Below are 20,503 nucleotides of genomic sequence, written 5' to 3'. Positions count from 1 at the left end.
ATCCAGCTAATTCTGGTTGTGCCATACAGCAGTCCTAAAGTTAGCTGGGTAAACTTATCTGGCTGTCTTTAAGATCCCGATAGAGTTAAAAAGATAAGTTTATCTGTCTAACTTGTTAACTTGTCTGGCAAGACAGCAGCTGAAAATGGAGCCCTATTTATGTTTCCTTGCCTGTGTTCTCTCCCTGCCTGCTGCTCAGCCTCACCCACTTGATGACCTCACTAGCAGGAGACTGACATACTGAGCACCAGAGATGTTTTGTGCCAAAGGGGCTTACCCCTTCATGCGGAACTGAGTGCACGTTGACCTTTTAGACATAATACAGATGTCATACCCATATCTGCGTATTATAGTTACCTTTTGGCTCCTTTTGTGCATTCAGATTCTTTGTATTCTTGTTTTTCTTTGTTGTATGCAATTATTACTCTTCATTCCATTAATAAGAGTTAAACAAAAAAATTTTCAGCCAGGAGTTAAGGGTAAAACATTCACCATGTCTTTACATCCCTAGCCAGCTGCCAATTATAGTGATTTGGGGATGGAGAAGACAATGTGAAGTAGCCACAACAGTGTCCAGAGTTTTTAACGCAGATTATTACCCTGGCAAATTCTCCCTTTCCCTGTACGTACCCGGATCAGTCCAGACAGTGGATTGAGCCTCCTGTCCAGCAGATGGAGACAGAGAAAAACTGAAAGGGTATCTTGTATCAGGACAGTGCTCACCCTGTGTCCCTTCAGTATTTCTCTGTCTCCAGCAGATGCAGGCAGTTGAATCTGCAGTTCCCTAGCATTATCTTCCTTTTTTCTCTTTGGTGATTTCTTTTCTCTTCTTCCTTCGGGGTTGATACAGGATCAAGCAAGTATTGTTTATTCAAAATTAAAAAAAAAAAAGAAAGGAATTTGTGCAAAGTGAGAGAGAGTTGTCTCCTAGCTTTTACTGGGTCCCAGGGGGGAGTTTTCTCCATGAGTATTCAGCCTGGGATCCACTTTCCCGGTGACCTCCAGCCTGGCTGCTTGGAATGATACTGGTGATCCAGTCACTCCCCCTTCTTTGCCTAGCCTGACCCTGGAGAGGCTTCTCCCTCGGAGTCCATAGCAGGGAGGTGTTTATTCCTCTGCTTGTCTAAAGTTTTACAAACAAACAAAAAAAAAAGACAGACAGACAGGCAATCGGCAGCATTTCAGCGGCATTTACAGGGGAAGGAGCGTAGCAGGGCTTGTTCTCTTGCTTCGTGTTCAGCCAGGCACTGCCATTTTCAGCACAAGCGTGGCCCCCCCCGGAGTGGATGCCGCATTCCTCGGCCTGCCTTGCCTGCGTGGAGCCCTCCCCCTCTGCTCTCCCGCGATGGGCTTTGCTCCTTATGCCTACCCGGAGGGGAGGGGGACCCTCCAGGGCAGCGGCTAAGTCAGCGGTCCGGGGTCGGGCCGTGAAGCACGTTCCTATGCCAGCTCCCTCGCGAAAAACTGTGGGAACGGTGGCCCTTTTGTCCCCGGAGCTCCCTTCTGATACAAGCCCTGAGGGACTCGCAGAGCCGATTTTTAACCCTTTGCCGCCCAATCTCAGCCCCGTGGATTCCCCGGGTCCAGGTTTCTGACCTCCCCCCATGAGACCTCTCCCGCCCTTGCATGGGAAGCTTCAGCATCGTTTTTCTACTGAATTTGTTCTCTTAATGCATAAATCCTTTCTGACTAGTTTAGAGGAGCAGAATGATCCCTCCCCGTGTCCCCCCCTGGCTAAGATCCCTCGGGTGGCCACCGGACAGGGTGCTAGGGCCACAGATTTACTGGGCACAAATAGGGTCAGGACCGTGCTGGGTGTACTGGATCCTCCAGACCCTCCTCAACCATCACCTCTGCTGGATCCCGATCCAGACACAGACTTGGCCCTCCCGAATCCGCCTGCCGACAGGGACAATCCCCTAGTTCAGAGACTGAACGAGAGGAGCTTGACGCGCTCATTCCTTTTGTGTTGGATGAACTTGGCATTGAGGTTCCCCCGGAGGAGCCTCCCACTGCCTCAACTTCACACACCGTGGACCCAGTCCTGATGGGACTGAGGGCTCTGCCGCGTACGTTTCCATTCCACCCCATGCTTATGCAGCTCCTGCTTCGGGAGTGGGAGTCTCCCGAGTCAAGCCTCCAGGTGGGCAAGGGCGATGGACAAGCTTTATCCTCTGCTTAAGGGTACCTAAAGTTGATGCTTCTGTGTCCGCAGTCACCAAACGCACCACCATCCCGGTAGTAGGAGCCACAGCGTTGAAATATCTTCAGAATCGGAAGCTGGAGCTTCATCTCAAGAGGATCTTTGAGGTTCTGGCACTAGGAGTTTGGGCGACAGTCTCGTGCAGAGGGCAAGCCTCAGGTGGGTTCAGCAATTACTCAGCACCCAGGTCCTCCCGTCTGCAGAGGTGGAACAGGCAGAACGGCTGGAAGCTGCGGTGGTTTATGGGGCTGACGCTGTCTACAATCTCCTCGGGGTTCAAGCCAGAGCCATGGTCTCAGTGGTGTCAGCCAGGCGTCTCCTCTGGCTGAGGAATTGGGCTGCAGACTCCTCTTCTAAATCGCAGTTTTGCACTCTCCCCTTCAAGGGTAAGTTGCTTTTTGGCGAGGACCTGGAACAGCTTATCAAATCCTTAGGGCCAGGAAGATATCTTCTTCCATAGCTTATGTGACAATTTGGAAGATCTTTGAACAATGGTATTCCAGGTGGCAGGTATAACCTGGAAGCACCTTAGCACCCTGTGTTCTCAAAATTTATTTTTTTTTTAACTAATGATCTGTGAAGGGCTTTGCTCTGAGTTTCTTGGAAGACCAGGTTGCAGCCACTTGGATGTTCAAGTTTCCTGAAAGAGTTTTTTTTTCCACCTTAGGCCTCCTGGAGAGACCTGTTTTGTGTGTTGGTACTGGAATGTGGTTCGTGCCCTTCTTGGTGATTTGCAGTTGAGTCTCTTAGATCTTTGCGCTGAAGCTTCTTACCTTGAAGATGATGATTTTCCTAGTGACATTTTGTTCAGCTGGAAGTTTTTCAAGATTGCAGGCTCTACTTCAAGGAGTCTGTTTTTAGAGATTTCCAGGGATATGGTGAGAACTCGTTCAATATCTTCCTTTTTCAAAAAGATCTAGTCTGTCTTCCTTTGCTTTAGATAGTTTGCTTCCACTTCTTTAGTATATGTGTACATCTGAGGGAGTTCAGCAAGTTTCCCTGTTTAGATGTTGGAAGGGCTCTGTTGTGATATTGGAAGGTCTTTTCCTTCAATGGGGCTCAAAAAGGTGAGGTGGCAACCAAAGCTTTGAGTCTGCGTTGGCTTAGGGAAATCATTGCAACTGCTTATATCGAGAAGGGTAAATCTTTCCCCAATACTCTCAGGTCACATCCCTCGAGCTTGTGGAGCTTATTGGGCAGAATTTGTTGTATGGGATTGATGAAGAGGGTAGGGTAGGCCATCTGGCTAAAAAGTGTTCCTCCAGTGGCTACAACATCCCTTTCTGAATTGGAAGAATAGACTCAAAGGGGCTTCTCCAGGTTAGGCTCCCAGATTAGTGCTCTTAGCCCTTCTCTGACTGGCTTTGAGCTGCTCATATTCTGCTTCCTTTATCTGTCCAGTTCTTGCAGTTTTGAGGCTAGGCATTCTCTGTGGGTAACCCAAAGTCTGACAAACTGTGCTGAGGCCTCTTATTGAGGTTTTACTCTAGTTTCACATCAAAAGAAATTGGGCAGGGTTAACTTCCTTTCCAAACCTTCTCTTCTCTGGATCCACCGCATTAGTCTGCCCTCTCCATGCTATATTGTCTGCATCCACCAAAACCACCCTTGCCTGTGCCTTTTGTATTGTGCTGATCTTGCTGGGGGGAAACGTCCACCCGTTTAAACTCCATAGGCAAACATCTGCTTTTGGAACCAGCTGTTTAATGCAGCTCTCCCTCTATAAAGATTTCGACACAGAAACAACTCTAGTCCTTAGGAATTTCAACCCTTCCAATGTGCAGCCCAGGGTATTAGGTACTCCTCTTCTCAGGCATCAGGCTATCAATGTCGAAGCTGTCAGTCTCCATACCATTTCCAAACTTTTACAAGTCCAAACAGGAAAGTGTTCTAATAATGAGGTTTTCAGTTCTTTATTCTGGAACTTCACAAACACACAGGCCGTTGCAGTATCTGCGGGAAAAACAGGCACTCAATAATGAGCGCCCGCTTTCTTAGCACGTGCCTATCCACCTCTCTTGGGTGCGCATTCAGAGGGCTAATGGGCCGCTGTGTTAAAAAGGTTAGGGAATGGATGCTCATATGTTGAACGTCCGTTTTCCTAACCTTGTTGCCATAAAAAACTTTTTTTTTTTTTTTTCACGTTGCTGCTTTCTGTGATTTCTCCTACTTAATATCGACAGCTTTGGGGCTGGTGTTAATTTTTAAGGGTTAAAATGTGCACGTTGGATGAATTTTTTTTTTTTTTACATCAATATGGCTTTTACATGTAATGATCTCTATTAGCTACATCCTGGTTTGCATGCGTTGATCCCCTTATTGCATCAGGGATTATGGATGCGCAGCCAAAATATGTGGCCAACCGAGGGTTAACCTGTGCGCTAGCCTGAGTGCACTTGGGGAAATTCTGTTTCTGTTTACCTTGATTACTTGACTTGTCAGCAGTTGAAACCTAATTCAACTGTAGTATAAATTCAGTACTGGAGAAATAGGCAAAACCTTTGTTCTCGTACACTTCAAAGTTCCTCTGGCTGGTGTATTGTATTATTTGAATAAGTATAAATAAAGAATTAAAAAAAAAAAAAGTTCCTCTGGCTAATTTAAGGAAAGTTTTATTCCAAAGTCATTTTCAGATGCAGCTACTGGAGCTAGAAAGAGCTTTAGTTTTATGTAATTCAGCAGCACTGCTTGTTAACTATTATACCTCTTTACACTGCTGCAGTGCCCTGCCCTCATTTCTGTCTCCACTTAGCTTAATGCTTGTGTTCCCCTGTAAACCCTGTCTCTGGCTTTGCCTCATCCTCAGAGTCTTCCTTTGTATTCAGCTAAGTTCCAAACTCTCTGCTTCTCTCGAGGACTGATCACTGCTGGCCACCTCTTCTGCCTAAAGCCTTTCACCTTTATACAGCTGATAACCAATCTATGTGGGGTTAGTGACTCCACCCAAAGCTGCTTCCTCCCAGCTGAGACTCTTCTAAGGCTATTGAGCAAGAGCATCTGGGAGATGTAGTTCCCTAGTGCAGCCATCTTTCCCTTTATTCAGATCCTAACTGGATCTTGCAGTCTACTTCCGAGGTACCAATTCCTGCACAGGGACTAAGAAAACTATTAGTAAATCATCACAGGAAGGTAGATTGGAAACTAACTATCTTAAGTTCCAAAAACTGACTAAAACCTGGCTTTATGAGATGGTGTTCATTCTGGATAGGCATGAAACAAAATAGTTCTTAATGGAGGGGAGGAAGGTTAATTTTCAACACAAGCTCAAATTGAATTATTAAAAACATAACAATATAAGTGCCATGCTGGGTCATACGAAAAGTCAATTGCGCCCAGCTTCCTCTCTCCAACAGTAGCCAATCCGAGTCACATTGTTTTACTGTTGCACAACTGCTAAGAAAAATGCATACTTTGTAAACCGTTCTGATGGCTCTACCAAATGACGGTATATAAAACTCAACAAATAATAAATAAATTAGGAAGAACACAACAGATTCCAGAGAGTATATTCCATTCCTTGTTGATCACTCCCCAAGTCCACCTGGCTAATAATTGTTTATGGACTTCTCCTCAAGGAACTTGTCCAAACCTCTTTTAAACCCAGCTATGCTAGATGCCTTGACCATTATGAGGCAGTAGGGAAAATAGCTCTCTCACAATACCATCTCCTTTCTTAAGAGCAAGTATCCATCCTAAACATGTGGTCACCAGCTTGAGGATCAAGATTCCAAGCTCACTATAGCAAATCACATTTCGACTGTCATCCATGCCTCATTTTTCTACATGCAACATTTTGCCAATTGCATCCTTCTTTGAAAAAAAGATTTTGAAATGGTGTTTCACTCATTAATCACAAACCTTATTTATATTATTGTAATATGCTCTATCAAGACATTATATTGGTATTCCTCAACCACGTCTAGTTGCTTCAAAATACCACAGCTAAATTGTCATGTTTTTTTACTATAATAAGTAATGTGACCCCCTTGCTGGCTAGACTAAACCAGCTTCTTATTACATATAGAATAAAGTTTATTGTGGGTTTTTAGGTGCTTACTTAGGGACTGCCTTGAATATTTGACACATTTGCTGCCCCCTTACAAACCCATTCGAATTGACTGCTCTTCTTAGCTGTATCTGCTTGCTATCCCCTTGCCATGTTGTCATCAGTAATGTTGTCATTAGTTTGGACTCATCATATCTTTGGAACATTTTACTATTGGAACTCAGATGAGAATAACTATTTAAAGTATGATTTTAGACTATTTATTTTTTCATTGAATATGCTTTGCCTAATTACCAGTGTTTGTTTATTTATTTAATGAGTTTTATATACCGTCATTCGGAATCATCAAAATAACGCCATCATAACGGTTTACAAAAATACAAGGTTACAGGGATATGGGGGGTTAAACAGGGTTTCCAAAGGTACAAACTGTTATTAATATAAGCATAGGGGGTGTCATATATGCAAGGTTATAGTTCAGTTTTATGTTTCACTTCTTATTTATAAAACATAGTTGTGATGAATTTCATTTATTCTTAAGGATGGATTGGAGGGCGATGTTGTGTTGTTCATTGGGTGAGTTGGTATGCTTTGTTGAACAACCACGTTTTTAGATCCTTTTTGAAGGCTTTTAGGTTTTCTTGAGTTCTGAGCTCATTCAGTAGGGAGTTCCAGAGTTTTGGGCTACCAAGGGAGATTGCTCTTTTTTGGGTTGAGATGAGTTGATTTGAGTGCGTTGGTGGTGTTTTTAGGAGTCCCTTATTTGCTGATCTAAGGTTCTGCTTGGGGTATGCAGTTGTATAGAGGGGCTTAGCCAATTTTCTTGTTTTTCATATATAATTTTATGTAGGATGGATAGGACTTTGTATTCAATCATGTACCTTATTGGTAGCCAGTGAAGTGAAATAAGTGTTGGAGTGATGTGGTCGTGCTTTTTCAATCTGGTGAGGATTCTTGCAGCTGCGTTCTGCAGAATCTGGAGTAAGCGAATGGTGTTCAGAGGTAAGTTGAAAAGAAGAGAGTTGCAGTAATCTATGTTGGAGAAAATTAGTAATTAAAGAACTGATCTGAAGTCATTGTTGGAAAGAAAAGGTTTTAGATGACGGAGTGTAAGTAGCTTATGATATTTTTGTTGAGATACGGTTTTTGAAAGAAAGTTCTCTGTCAAGTATTCCTCCAAGGTTGATTGGAGATATGATCGTATTTTGGTTCATGAGGTTGAGTGGTGGTATTTGAGGAGAGTTGTTCTTTCTGTCTAATAATAATAATTCTGTCTTGTTGAAGTTGAGGATGAGTTTTAGGTTGGCTAGTATTTCCTTTATACTGTTTAGGTAAGTGGCTGTTAATTTGTATGTTTCTTCTAGTGATTTTTTTATTGAGATTAATATTTGAATATCATCAACATAGATGAAGTGGGTCAGATTCAGATTTGAAAGGAAGTGGCAGAATGGAAGCAGATAGATGTTAAAGAGCGTTGCTGATAGAGCGGATCCTTGGGGAACTCCAGGGTTTAGGTTGATTTTCTTTGAGAGGGAATCATTAAGCAGCACTTGGTAGGATCTTTGTGACAGGTACGAGGAGAACCATTGTAGGGTTGTTTTATTAGCTCTGATTTCAGATAAACGGTTAATCAAGGTAGAGTGTTTTTCTGTATCAAAGGCTGCTGATAGGTCAAGTAGGATTAGAAGGTAACTTTGGCATTTTTCAAAACCTTTGAGTACGAAGTCGTTCATTGCAAGTAGTAGGGTCTCAGTGTTCAGTTGCTTTCTGAAGCCAAATTGAGCGGGTAGGAGGATGTTGTTTTCATCTAGATGGTCACTGAGCCGAGTGTGGACAACTTTCTCAATGATTTTGGCAATGAATGGGAGGTTTGATTATGGGTCGGTAGTTCAGTGGATTTTCTGGATCTAAATTCTTTTTTTAGAATGGGTTTGATGATTGCCGATTTTAGGCATTCTGGGTAGTTTCCTTCCATGAGGGAAAGGTTTACAATTTTAGTTAACGTCTTGGTTATTGGTGGTTCGAGATTTTTTATCGTTGAAATGGGTATGGCGTCAATAGGGTGTTTAGCTGGATTCATTTTTTTAATGATTATTTGGATTTCTAGGGAAGATGCTGTCTCAAAGTTGGACCAGGTTTTTGTTTGAATGTTCGGTAATTTCTGGTCTTGTGAGTCATTTTTTAGGTTGTTCTTTATGAGGATTTTGATTTTTTCATTAAAGAAGTCTGCGAACTCGTTGCTAGTGTTGTTTTTTTATGTATATTTTATTATATTATGTTTTACTATGTTAGTTTTATTGTTTGTAAACTACTTTAATGTGCTTAACAATAGGTAGTTAAGTAAATAAATTAACTCTAAAATGTCATCTGGAAAATTTGTGGCTTGTGGATTAGTGCATTCATTGGTTTATGAATTAGTCCAATGGAGCTAAAAGTAATTAGAAATTAGCTCTGTTAGACAATATAAACATGCTTTTTTGAAATTTACAAGACGCATTTTGTGATTCATTATAAACACATTCTCCCTGGTTAAGCAGCCCAATACAGCCACACAGGTGGGTGAAGTCATCTGATGGCATGGAAGAATTGAGAAGCTTTTATGTGTGTGCATGGCTATTTTGCACTATTGCTGTTGCATTTCCTCCTCCTCAGTCTAATTTCATTCTCCATTGTGAATGGTTGGAAAGTAACCCTCTTCTATGCCACTCCGCACAAGGAAAACAAATCAAATAAAATATCAGATTAAAAGGAGAAAATCCTGTCCAAAAAACTATGGGAAATAACAAAACAATGGCAGTAAAGGATTTACACGAATTACTTCTGAGATGCAGTTGTCCAGATCATAGCTCGTAGAATATCCCACAGACCCAACTATATAGGTGGCTAAAACGCAAATATGAATTAAGAAGCTCATCATAGAGAGGAAGAGAAAAATCTAAGAAGAGTCTTCCCCTATCAGCAGAATCAGCATCGAAAAAGCATTGTGGAAGCTTGACATCAGAAGAGAGAGGTCACGGCGCAGAGCCATCAAAGAGAAAACATCATGTTGCTGAGACTTCATGGCACAAACCCATTGGCACAAAAATGTCTCTGTGCAGAGAAATCACTGCTGAGATTTCACAGCACAGAGCTCCCGGCACTAGGATTTAAGAAAATGTCCTCCAATGATACTGGCTGTTTTGATAGCAGTTTTACATCACCACTAGTGCTGCAAGCAAAAAGGGATACAATTTTTATGTAAAATTATTCTTTATTGAGAGAGTTGCATAAAATGTAAACATAAGACAAATAGCATATAGCTGTTCCTTCTACACACTACTCATACAGCACAACAGTCAAGAGCAGAACACTTTATTTTATACAAACCCCCCTCCACTCCCCCCACATTTCCCCATCCTAACTCTATCCTTTACTACAGGTGCAAAGAGTTCATAATTCCACTCCGCAACTTGGAAGTCTGTGTCCAAAAATTATTTCCAAATTTGCAGGAATTGCTTCCGTCGAGACAAACTGCCATTCATCACCAACATTTTTTCAATAAACCTTAACTGATGCATCTGAATCTTCCACATGGTTGCCGGGGGGGGGGGCTTTTATCTATCCATTGAATCATTAAACTTTATGGAATAATCACGTTCAAAAAGGAAGTGCTCTGTGGCTAAGTCAGTCATCCGTAATATCAGGATCTAAAGTATATAAAAGCTAATAAATAAATAAATAAATAAATAAAGTCAAAGTGGAGCCCACCCAATCAGAAATACAATGGAACACATCTCCCCAAAATTTCTGAATAAAGGGGCATTCCCAAACACAATGTAAAAAGGTACCCACTACTGTTTCACATTTAAGACAATTGCCAGAAATGAATATACGTAGATGCTTTCTATGCCTGTAGCAGGTGTATATATATTTGGTGCAGAAATTTAAAGTGTTCCTATAAATTCACCCTTTCCATTAATTTAAATATTTGCTCTAAACTGCTCTGAAAATCATCCACATCTATATCTTTCTCTAAATCAAAACTGTTTACCCCACCTCCTGTAGATCAGAATCTTGTATCATCTCTCTATCCACATTTTTATACAATTTGGATAGCAACTTGGGGCCTTATTTAACTTTCAATACATCCCCTTTGACTCAACCAGCTCAAAAAGCCCCGAGCTCCTACATCAGAAGCATCTGAATATAGTGATGCACCTGTAAGTGCACATAAAAGTCCTTATTTTCCAGTCCAAAAGTGTCCTTCAAATGCTGAAAATCATATACCCACCTCTCTTCTTTCCAACAACAGTTGTCCCAACATTAATACCCCTTTGGCAGCCCATCTCTAAAAGACAGAATTCTCTAGCCTTGGCACAAAATCTTTGTTACCACCAATCATGAGGAAGTATGAAGTTCTAAGGGGCAAGGCCATACCTCTTCCTTATCCATCACCAAGCTTTCTTAATTGGCCTGAATAATGCTTGTACTTTTATGCCTGGTTCTAAACATTGGGCTCAAGCATGAAGAATATAAGACAGCAGATTAGCTAACTGTCATTTCAAATGCACGTCTGCTACACTGGAAGTAGAGAGAATCCAATCCCCTCGCAATTCTTAATAAACATGCCACATTATAGAGTCTTATGTCTGATAAATTCCAGCCTCCTGCCTGCAACTATCCTCTGCAACATTCTAAAACGCAACCTGGGCTTCCTGCTATTCCAAAGGTATACCAAGACCATTTTATTCCATTTCCCTACATCCACTTTCATGAATATCGCAGGTAGATGCTGTAACAAATATAACCACTTAGGTAAAATCACCATTTTAGTAAACTGACTTCAGCCGTACATAACAATTGGGAGTTATCTCCAGCTTTGTAACAACTTCGCTGTTTCACACATCATAGGGTACATATTCATAGAATATAAGTTTTCCAATTTCTGGCATAGAAGCAGACCCAAATATTGCAAAGCCCCATCTGCGCATTGCAAGGGAAATTCCCCAGTGCATAGTGCCCATAAATGTCCCAAGACGTCAAAGCTGATAACGTCACCATATTTATTTTTAACCCAGAAAATTCCACAAATGCTCACAGATTCCCTTTCAAGGCCTCCAAAGAATTGGCCAGACACACTAGCAAGTCATATGCAAATAAAGCTACTTTCATGCTCGATGCCTGAAATACGGCCCTAGGAGTTTGCTGAGTAGCTGTAATTTCCTGGCCAACAATTCCATGCTCAAAATGAACAACGGCGAAAGAGAGCACCCCTGAAGTGTACCCCTTGCCAGAAGGAATAGTTCTGAAATAATGCCATTACAAAGCACTGCTGCCACCAGGTTCTCATACGAAATTCTGATTCTGTCCAAGATAGCTCCTCGGAGACCAAACTTCTTCAAAATAAAAAATAAATATGTCCAAGCCAACCGGTCAAAGGCCTTTTCTATATCAAAACTAATAAGCAGGGGATCGCTACTTACAAATTGGTTGTTGGCCAGTGAAACTAGAATCTTATGCAGATTGATCACTGCATTCTTGCCCTGAACAAATCCCACCTGCTCCTTAGATACAAGAGTCAGAAGAAGTACTGATAATCTAGTGGCCAAAAATGTTGGCATATATTTTAACATCTACATTCAATAACAAAATGGGCCTGTATGAGGCCAGAGATTCCAATTCTTTCCCTAATTTTGGCAAAACTGATTATAAAGGCTTCCATGAAGGATGTGGGAAGAGCCCTGCCACCACAGATTCTTCAAATACTGTGCACAATGGTGGAGCCACACATTCGTTCAATATTTTATAAAATTCCGATGGAAAGCCATCTGGTCCAGGGGATTTATGATTGCCCAGGTTGCAAATCACCTCAGATACATTCTCCACTGTTATAGCCCTATTTAGCCAGACCAGCTTATCTGGTTCAAGCTTTGGCAAGTCCAAGCTGGCATGAAAGTTCTCTCTGCCCACAAATTGTTTCCGTTAGAAACATATAAAGATGCATAATAATCTCAGAAAATATAATTTATCTCTGTATTCAAGTAAACATCTCTATATTCAAAGGAAACATTTTTTAATAAGGAAAAAATTTTTCTTTGGAACTGTTGCCCAAATGCCATTCTTTTGTACAAAGGCTTTGGACTAATTTTGTGCAAAACTCTGCATTGGAAGTTCCTAAGCCAGGGACATCTTTTTGACAACCTATCTTGGAAAAGTTCTCAGGCATCTGTCCCCCTCAGATGGAAAAAACATCTATAACAGAACAGCTAGATATCAAGAAGAACAAGACTTCTTTATAGAGTCAGATTAATTTATTATGAATCAATGGATTTAATAGCAGAGATTCCATCCCCAGAACCATGCTAAGAATACAAACGATACAATATCTAGAATTTCTAGTAAATTTCACAAATCAAGGTTGATATCAATGCAGCATTTGGAGTTCATAGGGGCTCACTTCGATATGAAAAAAAAGAAGGCTTGTCTCCCACTATAGACTGAGGGCAATCATTTTAAAGAGTATGGTGCAGACCCTGTTGCAAAGGAAATGAGTGACTGCAAGGAATTTCATGAAATTATTAGATTGCATGCATCCACAGTGCACGTCATTCCTCTGACATGACTAAGAATGAGATGGACCCAATGACATTTAAAATGTGACTGGGATCAACATATAAAACTAGTACATCTCAATATTCTGACTAACAAAGCACACATCACTTCTTTAAAGTAGTAGATAAGAAAATACAATCTGCTGTGTGATCAGAGCTTCCATTCTCCGGACATTCAGAAGATCCTGACTATACATGCTTCCCTCCAAGGATGGGGAATTTATCTTGAGCAGATATGCTCTCAAGTTGTGTAGTCCTCTCTAGAACCCAAGCTCCACATCAGTCTACTGGAACTGAGAGCCATCTTAAATACTCTGAAAGCATTCAAACAAAGGTTGATAAACAAAATACTACAGATTCAAATCAACAATCAAGTGGTTATGTTTTATATAAACAAACGGGGAGAGACTGGCTTCTTCCAACTTTGCAAAGAAGCCCTAGCTATTTGGAATTGGGCATTTCAAAGAAAGATATATATCTCAGCAATCTATCGCCCAGGCAAACACAATGTATTTGCAGACACATTGAGCTGTCTTTTTCAATCACATGAATTGTCTGGACATCAACACAGTCCAAAACCTATTTGCAATTTGGGAAACACTAGAGATGGACCTATTTGTATCTCCATTCAATCACAAGTTACCTCAGTACTGCTCCAAAATATCAACTCATAATGCTATAGTGACAGATGCATTCACAATTTCATGGAGAAAATATCTGACTTGTGCATTTCCGCCCATTCCTCTGATTCCGAGAATGGTTCTCAAACACAGAAAGGACAAAGGGTTAATGATTCTAATAGCCCCCTATTGGCTATATCAAAGTTTGTTTCCTTGGCTTCATAGATTAGCAGTGCGTCTGCCAATATGCCTAACCAATATTCCCAAACGTAACACATCTACAGGATTCAATCCTTCACCCAGATCTTCCATCACTCACACTAACATAATGAATGCTAAAGTGCAAGTGAATCAAAACCTAAATCTGCCACCAAGTATCAAGGAAGTACTGTTAGTTTCCAGAAAACCAGCATTTAGAAAATCCTATAAATGTAAATGGAAGAAATCTTTTAATTGGTGTCCTACTTAAGAAGAGGAACCAGTCTCTTGTTTAGTATCAAATTTACTATGATATCTAATTCATTTATCAGAAGCAAGATTAAAAATAAATTCAGTATGAGTACTTTTAAGTGCCTTTATGGCCTACCATCAACGAAAGAAAGATTTACCTATTTCTTATGTTTCATGTCTAAATTTATCAAAGAACTATGTAAATTGAAACCTTCTGTGAAAATCCCATTTCCACAGGGGGACTTATCTGTTGGAGCACCATGTTTAATGAGCACACTTTTTGTGCTCTTGACAACACAAATGAAATTTGTAACATGGAAATTATATTGTTGCAGTGACTTCAGCGAGAAGAATAAGTGAACTACGAGCATTAGTAAATTACTCACCATATATTCAGATATTTAAAGACAAAGTAGTAGTGCAAACTCATCCAAATTCTTACCTAAGATAGTGTCTTAATTCCATTTAAATGAGACCATGTCATTGCCAACATTTTTTTCCAAAACCGCGTTCAACACTAGCTGAGCAAGCATGCCCTGCTGTAGTATATGGGTAGGATGAAACCTTGCAGAAAGTTGACACAGCTGTTTGTGTCATATGATTAAAACAGACTTGGAAATCCAGTAAAGAAGCAGTTGTTGTCCATATGGCTTATGAAATGCATATCTTGTTGTTGCAAGAAATTGGGACACAGTTTGGAAGGCCCCCTAAAAGCTTATTAAATCAAGGCTGTAGCCACCACTATGGCACACCGTAACTCTGCATCTATAGGGGACATCCGTAAGGCGGCAACATGGTTATCATTGCAAACATTTATGAAACATTACTGTTTGAATCGGGAATTGTGCATGGATATTGACTTTGGACAAAAAACGAGTTGCATTAAAGTGAATGAGTTTTAACTATGACAGTGTACCTCTTGGGAGTTCCACTTGTATGGCTGTATTGGGCTGCTTGTTCATGGAGAAAGCAGAGTTGCTCACCTCTAACAGGTGTTCTCTGTGGACAGCAGAACAGCCACAATCCCTCCCTTCTCCATGGAAAGTTATAACTAGATAGGTATTAGACTGAGGAAGGAGGGGGGCACATGGCAGTGATGGAGCGGAAATATCTGCACATGCTCAGACAAGCGCTTAGATTCTTCTGAGCTAAGGGGAAAGTGGATCCCAATCTTGGCCTTGTCAGATGACATCACCCACTTATATGACTGTTTGTTCTGCTGTCCACGGAGAACATCTGTTGCAGATAAGCATCTCTGCTTCGTGATATAAATGTATTTACCTGCTAGACCTCTGTGATGCCTCTGCCAGTTGCATCTCTCCTTGTGATAACTGCTGATACTTTTTGTCATTTAAAAATAGCTCTATTAATAAAGTAGATTCCAATGATAGTCCTTGTTATAAAATCTTTCCACTGCTTGACTGTGCTTCATTTTATGGAAAGCATTTTAAGAACACTTTCTTGTAACCATGAGGATGTTCTTTAATGGGGTAATTTTCTAAAGTATTTATGCACATAAATGGGCTTTTTGAAACTTTCCCTGGGGGGTTATATGCATATGTTTATATGAAAGCAATTTCGTGCAGACTTTTACATGTACTGCAAAAAGATGTTCCTGGGGGAGGGGGGAATTTGAGTGGGGAAAATCATTTGCGTGCATATGTTTATACCTGCTTCCTAGCAGGTATAAATGTGCATGCCTATGCTATGCTAAAATACATGTGATCCTGTTAAGTTTCAAAGTGCATTTATGCTTGTAAGCCTGCTTTGAAAGGGCTGAGGTCCGTATGCACATTTGCTGTTTTAAAATTACCTAAGAGGAATCCACTTATACAAAAAATCTGCTCTTAATTGTCTAATGTAAGTTAGTTTGCACTATAGGGAAATCCATTGAGTAAATGGTAATGTCCTTACAATGCACTGTACACAGAGAAATCTTTGTGGTGTTGCTGACAAAAGATGGTGTTTTTGGCAGATTTTATTTGGAAGAACCTCATGGAACACAGAAGCTTTACATGGGAAGCACAGTGCCGCCAACCAAAGTGAGTTATGTGGGCGAAAAAGAAAATAACATCTGGATGAAGGATATGCAAGGGATTTCAGAATAGTAAGTATTCGGGAAAAGACCACTTCAAGGTAATTAAGAATTAATTAATTAGTTCACATGCTGGTACCCTGCAAAAGAGATTTAATTGGCTATAACAGTATCCGATAGCATTAATAGTAAGTTCAAGACAACCTTCCTACAAGTGTCCTTGGACCAGGTAGACTATTACTTTTACAGAACAAGAAAGAAAACTATAATTCTTTACAGGTGAATTTTCACCTGTTGCATGCATAAAAGTTAGCCTGCGCATATAATAGAAGATATGAGAATACATGCTATTTTCAAAACTGCAACTTGAGCTCGTGAATCAAGGCTCACGAGTAATTTTTGCGCGTGTAAGAAAGAGGCGTGTCGGGACATTCTTGAAAGGGCCAACATTTATGCGCATAAGTTGCTATTTTAAAACCTGCAAAGTGACGCAGCACGTACATCTCTTACTTCTTATCTTTACCTGTGCTCGGTATGTGGTGTGATTGTAAACTTTGTTAAGGTGGAAAAATGACTGGATAAGAGGGTTTGAGTGCGAACGGGAGGGGGGACTTCAGACTGAAGAGCCAGGAAAGTCTTTATGAGCTGCAGACGGACCGGGTGAACTGATAGACTAAATGGTAAAACTGATTATTTTATTGCTGCACACGTGTTATAAAATACCCTGATTTACGCATGTAAAAACGTCAAATTAACGTGATAAAAATCTACAGACAAACTGGAAGTACGAATACGAGGTTGTATGAGTTGTGCACACTTATCCGGCTAATTTCCAACATATTCAGCTAAGTAGCGCCTTTCTCTCTACTTAGATGCACGAATTTGAACTTATTTGAATGAGTAGTGGTACTTATCTGGCTAAATTGCAGCAGGCTAGCTTACATAGCTGGAAAAGTCTGAAAGGCGCGACTTAGCCTAAGAAATGCTTTTTGGACTTTATCCAGTTGCGTGCCGCTACTTAGCCAGATAAATTGGGATTTATCCAGATAAGTCTGAATTTGCACGGCTTGTAGTTTTTACATACACGAACATTTGAGGGCACATATGTACTTGTATTTTATAAGCTTTTTGCACTGGTTATAAAATGCAGTAGCAACTTTGCGTGTGCCCATGTACACGTGGAAATGAGTGGATGCAAGCAGTTTTGAAAATTATCCTCCCTGCGTACACAGCGGGTAATAATACACATCCTTTACCAATTAAAAAGGATTGTTACCAAGTCATGATTTTGTATTCGGGGGCAGCCTTATTAAGATAACTGTGCAAGGAAAGAGATCTGTCTAGATCTTAAAGCAGTTATTCACACTTCCATGAGCCTTCATTCCCAACTATCTAGTGGTTTTTCCTGTATTAATCATCTCTCCCAGCCCAGTCATTGCAGTGACAGTGCTCAGACAGGAATCAGAGAAACTGAAGCTCCCCCCCAGAACCCAGCTAGCATAGGCTCTGTCAGGCCAGTGGGTGTTGCTGTTGTGCAATGACTTAGGGCTCTCTCTGTCCAGGAGACCTCCGCATCCCCAGCTGGCCCAGGGAGCAGAAACCAGGTCCTAGAATCAAACCCAGATCTGCTTGGCAATGTGCGGTACTTGCCATCTGAGCCACTGGAACAGCCCTGTGAACAAAGTGAATATTACTACTAATGTGTACTTATGAAATAGTATGCAGTACACAAAGGATAGAATTTACTTACAAAAACCAAAAATGTCTGTCATGTTGCTTGTGGTTCCTGTGTTCCTATCACATAGCTGGTGCTGACTGTTTTTTTGCTGCTTATCTTAATTTTCCGCTAAGGTGTTGATGAGATCATTTGCATGCTCTTGATTCTGGCTAAAGGTTTACTGAGTGCTTATTTTCCTCTCCAGCTATCTGAGAAGAAAAGGAATCCACATAAATGAAACCTCTATAATTGTATATGCTCAGCTGCTCACTGGTTGCCGATACCAGTTGAATCAAAATGGAGAAATTTGTCTAGAGAAACAGTGGTCAAAACAAGTTCTTCCTTTTGTTTACCAAGCAGTTGTCAAAGTAAGACATTTTTTAACTTGTAAACTGGTCTGATCTAGAAATGGCATTGCTGTATTAATGAATATGAGATACAATTTCCTTGTGCCAATTATGAAATACATTCACAGCCCCTGAGGCAGCGAATGAAAAAATAACCAAATTACATTTCTTGGACCTAATGTGGAGAAAAAACTGGAAGACTTACGAAAAGTGGTCCCAATATCTGCAGAGGGTGGTATGAATGTCCTTATAATAATATCTAATTATTATTTATAATTTCTCTCTAATATTAGTATTTTGAATAATGTTTTGTTTGCTCTAATATATGGTACAATAACATTATCATAAAATATAACATCCCAGTCTACATCCTCCAGAAACAACTGCACTACAGGAAAATAAACACTGAAAAATAAGTTAAATGCCTTTTAGAATAACCAACGGGCCGAATCAGTAAAATCGTGGGAGAGCGGGCGATACAGTATTTTCATTTATTTAAATTAGGGCCGGTGGTAAAAAGAGGCGCTAGGGACACTAGCGCATCCCTAGCGCCTCTTTTTTGACAGGAGCGGCGGCTGTCAGCAGGTTTGACAGCCAATGCTCAATTTTGCCGGCATCGGTTCTCGAGCCCGCTGACAGCCACGGGTTTGGAAACCGGACGCCGGCAAAATTGAGCGTCCAGTTTTCGAGCCGCGGGCCTATTTGAAAATTTTTTTTCTATTTTTTTTTAACTTTCGGGACCTCCGATTTAATATCGCCATGATATTAAGTCAGAAGGTGCACAGAAAAGCAGTTTTTACTGCTTTTCTGTGCACTTTACCGGTGCCCGGAGAAATTAGCGCCTACCTTTGGGTAGACGCTAATTTCTGAAAGTAAAATGTGCGGCTTGGCTGCACATTTTACTTTCTGTATCGCGCGGAAATACCTAATAGGGCCATCAACATGCATTTGCATGTTGCGGGCGCTATTAGGTTCGGGGGGGTTGGACGCGCGTTATGGACGCGCTATTACCCCTTACTGAATAAGGGGTAAAGCTAGCGCATCCAGTCGCGGGTTAACAGTGCGCTCCGCCAGTCGCCAGTCGCCAGTCGCCGGTTAACAGTGCGCAAACCTTTACAGCTTTCCTAAAAGCCAGATAATCCTGCAATGACCTAGTCTCCAAAGAAAATAGATTCCGAAGATAAGGCCTTCAGATGCATTGGTCCTTATTAAGTGTTGCTTCTAAGCAGGCAACTTTCAGTGGGTGCGATAGTGAGGAGGAGTGCCTGGGACAAGCATAATATCTGTGTGGGTTAATAAAAAGAGATCTAAGGTTGCAAATAATCTGCACTGCAATCATGAATTCATTTAAAAACCTAGGCATAAAAGCTTAAACTGCATTCAGTAGATCGCTGGAAGCAGATGTAATGATTTCAGTACTGGGGTCATTCTCTTACCAAAACCGTCGCCAGAAAAAATGCGAGCGGCCACATGCTGAACTAGTTGTAGGGAGCATGAATATTTACATGGAAGCCCTATAAAGAGGTTGTTGCAGAAGTCCAGGTGTGAAACTGCCCGGATTAGCTTCCATAGCCGTCTTGCTGTAAAAATGGTTTAGCTAGACATGTAAGTCACAGCTGTACAAAGCAAGATGTCAGTATGGATGTGAGAAATCATCGGTTAACTTACTGTCAAATAGTATTTCTATATTCCTGATCTTTGAAATAATTATCTCAAGCTGATCTAATGGTCATTTTTCTAATTTGCTGCCAGGTTTTTTTTCAGATTTTAACTGTAGCATGTTCCTTCCTAACTGGCTTTTAATTGCAGCTGAACAATTGGTTAAATTCTGATTGACCAAATGAGAGTTCATGCCAGCAGTAAATATAATTGTAAGTCGTCAGCATAAAAAAAAATACCTTGTCTTGAATTCTTGGATAATACAGTAAGCTTTATATCTCCTTTTCCAGGACATAAGTACTTTTGATTCTCGTTTCTCCCACTTCAAAACCTTGGAAGAGCTGTTCTGCCCTGGAAGTCATGTCTTTATGCTTGGAACTCCTTACTACGGCTGCATGGGAGAAGTTAGTTTCCAATGTTTATGAATTATTTTTTTCATGAAAGTTGACTTGTATCTATAGTTGTTAATGCATTAATAGCTGTTTAATTCTAAACTAATTAGGTTTTTAAAATGCAATAACTGTTTTGCTTAGGTGTAGGTTGCTTATTGGATATCCTTAATGTGATTCATTCAAAATAGTCCAGGTTGTAATGTATTCTATATTTACATATAAAGTTTTTATCCCTAGGTTCAAGATTCATCTGATGTTCTCAGTGAATGTAGAATCCGTGTACTTTTCCACATTCCGTATGAACCACAGCTGGATGCCTTAATACAAAACCAGCATGTAAGTCTCTCAGTCGCTTTTACTGAAACGTTTGTATAAAACATTGGGTCAAATAGGAATAATTATCTGTTGAATTACAGAAGTGTTGCATCCTCTTTGTTTAAAATAATTCACGAGAATTGTCAACCCTTCCTAAATAAACGTGATA

General features: G+C 40.6%; 1 protein-coding gene across 2 annotated transcripts in view; it reads left to right on the top strand.

Annotated features, from left to right (window-relative positions):
* XRN1 (5'-3' exoribonuclease 1) overlaps positions 1–20,503 on the top strand; it is a 205,025-nt gene that overhangs the window by 77,994 nt on the left and 106,528 nt on the right. For both annotated transcript variants that reach the window (XM_029615082.1, XM_029615083.1), the window contains 4 exons: positions 15,845–15,976; positions 17,827–17,989; positions 19,918–20,031; positions 20,257–20,355. In XM_029615082.1, the coding sequence (XP_029470942.1) occupies positions 15,845–15,976; positions 17,827–17,989; positions 19,918–20,031; positions 20,257–20,355 (508 nt within the window). The remainder of the gene's footprint in view (positions 1–15,844; positions 15,977–17,826; positions 17,990–19,917; positions 20,032–20,256; positions 20,356–20,503) is intronic.

The sequence above is a fragment of the Rhinatrema bivittatum genome, chromosome 9 (genome assembly GCF_901001135.1).
Source record: "Rhinatrema bivittatum chromosome 9, aRhiBiv1.1, whole genome shotgun sequence".
In the NCBI taxonomy this organism is placed as follows: Eukaryota; Metazoa; Chordata; class Amphibia; order Gymnophiona; family Rhinatrematidae; genus Rhinatrema; species Rhinatrema bivittatum.
This window is presented reverse-complemented; position numbering and strand designations above follow the sequence as displayed.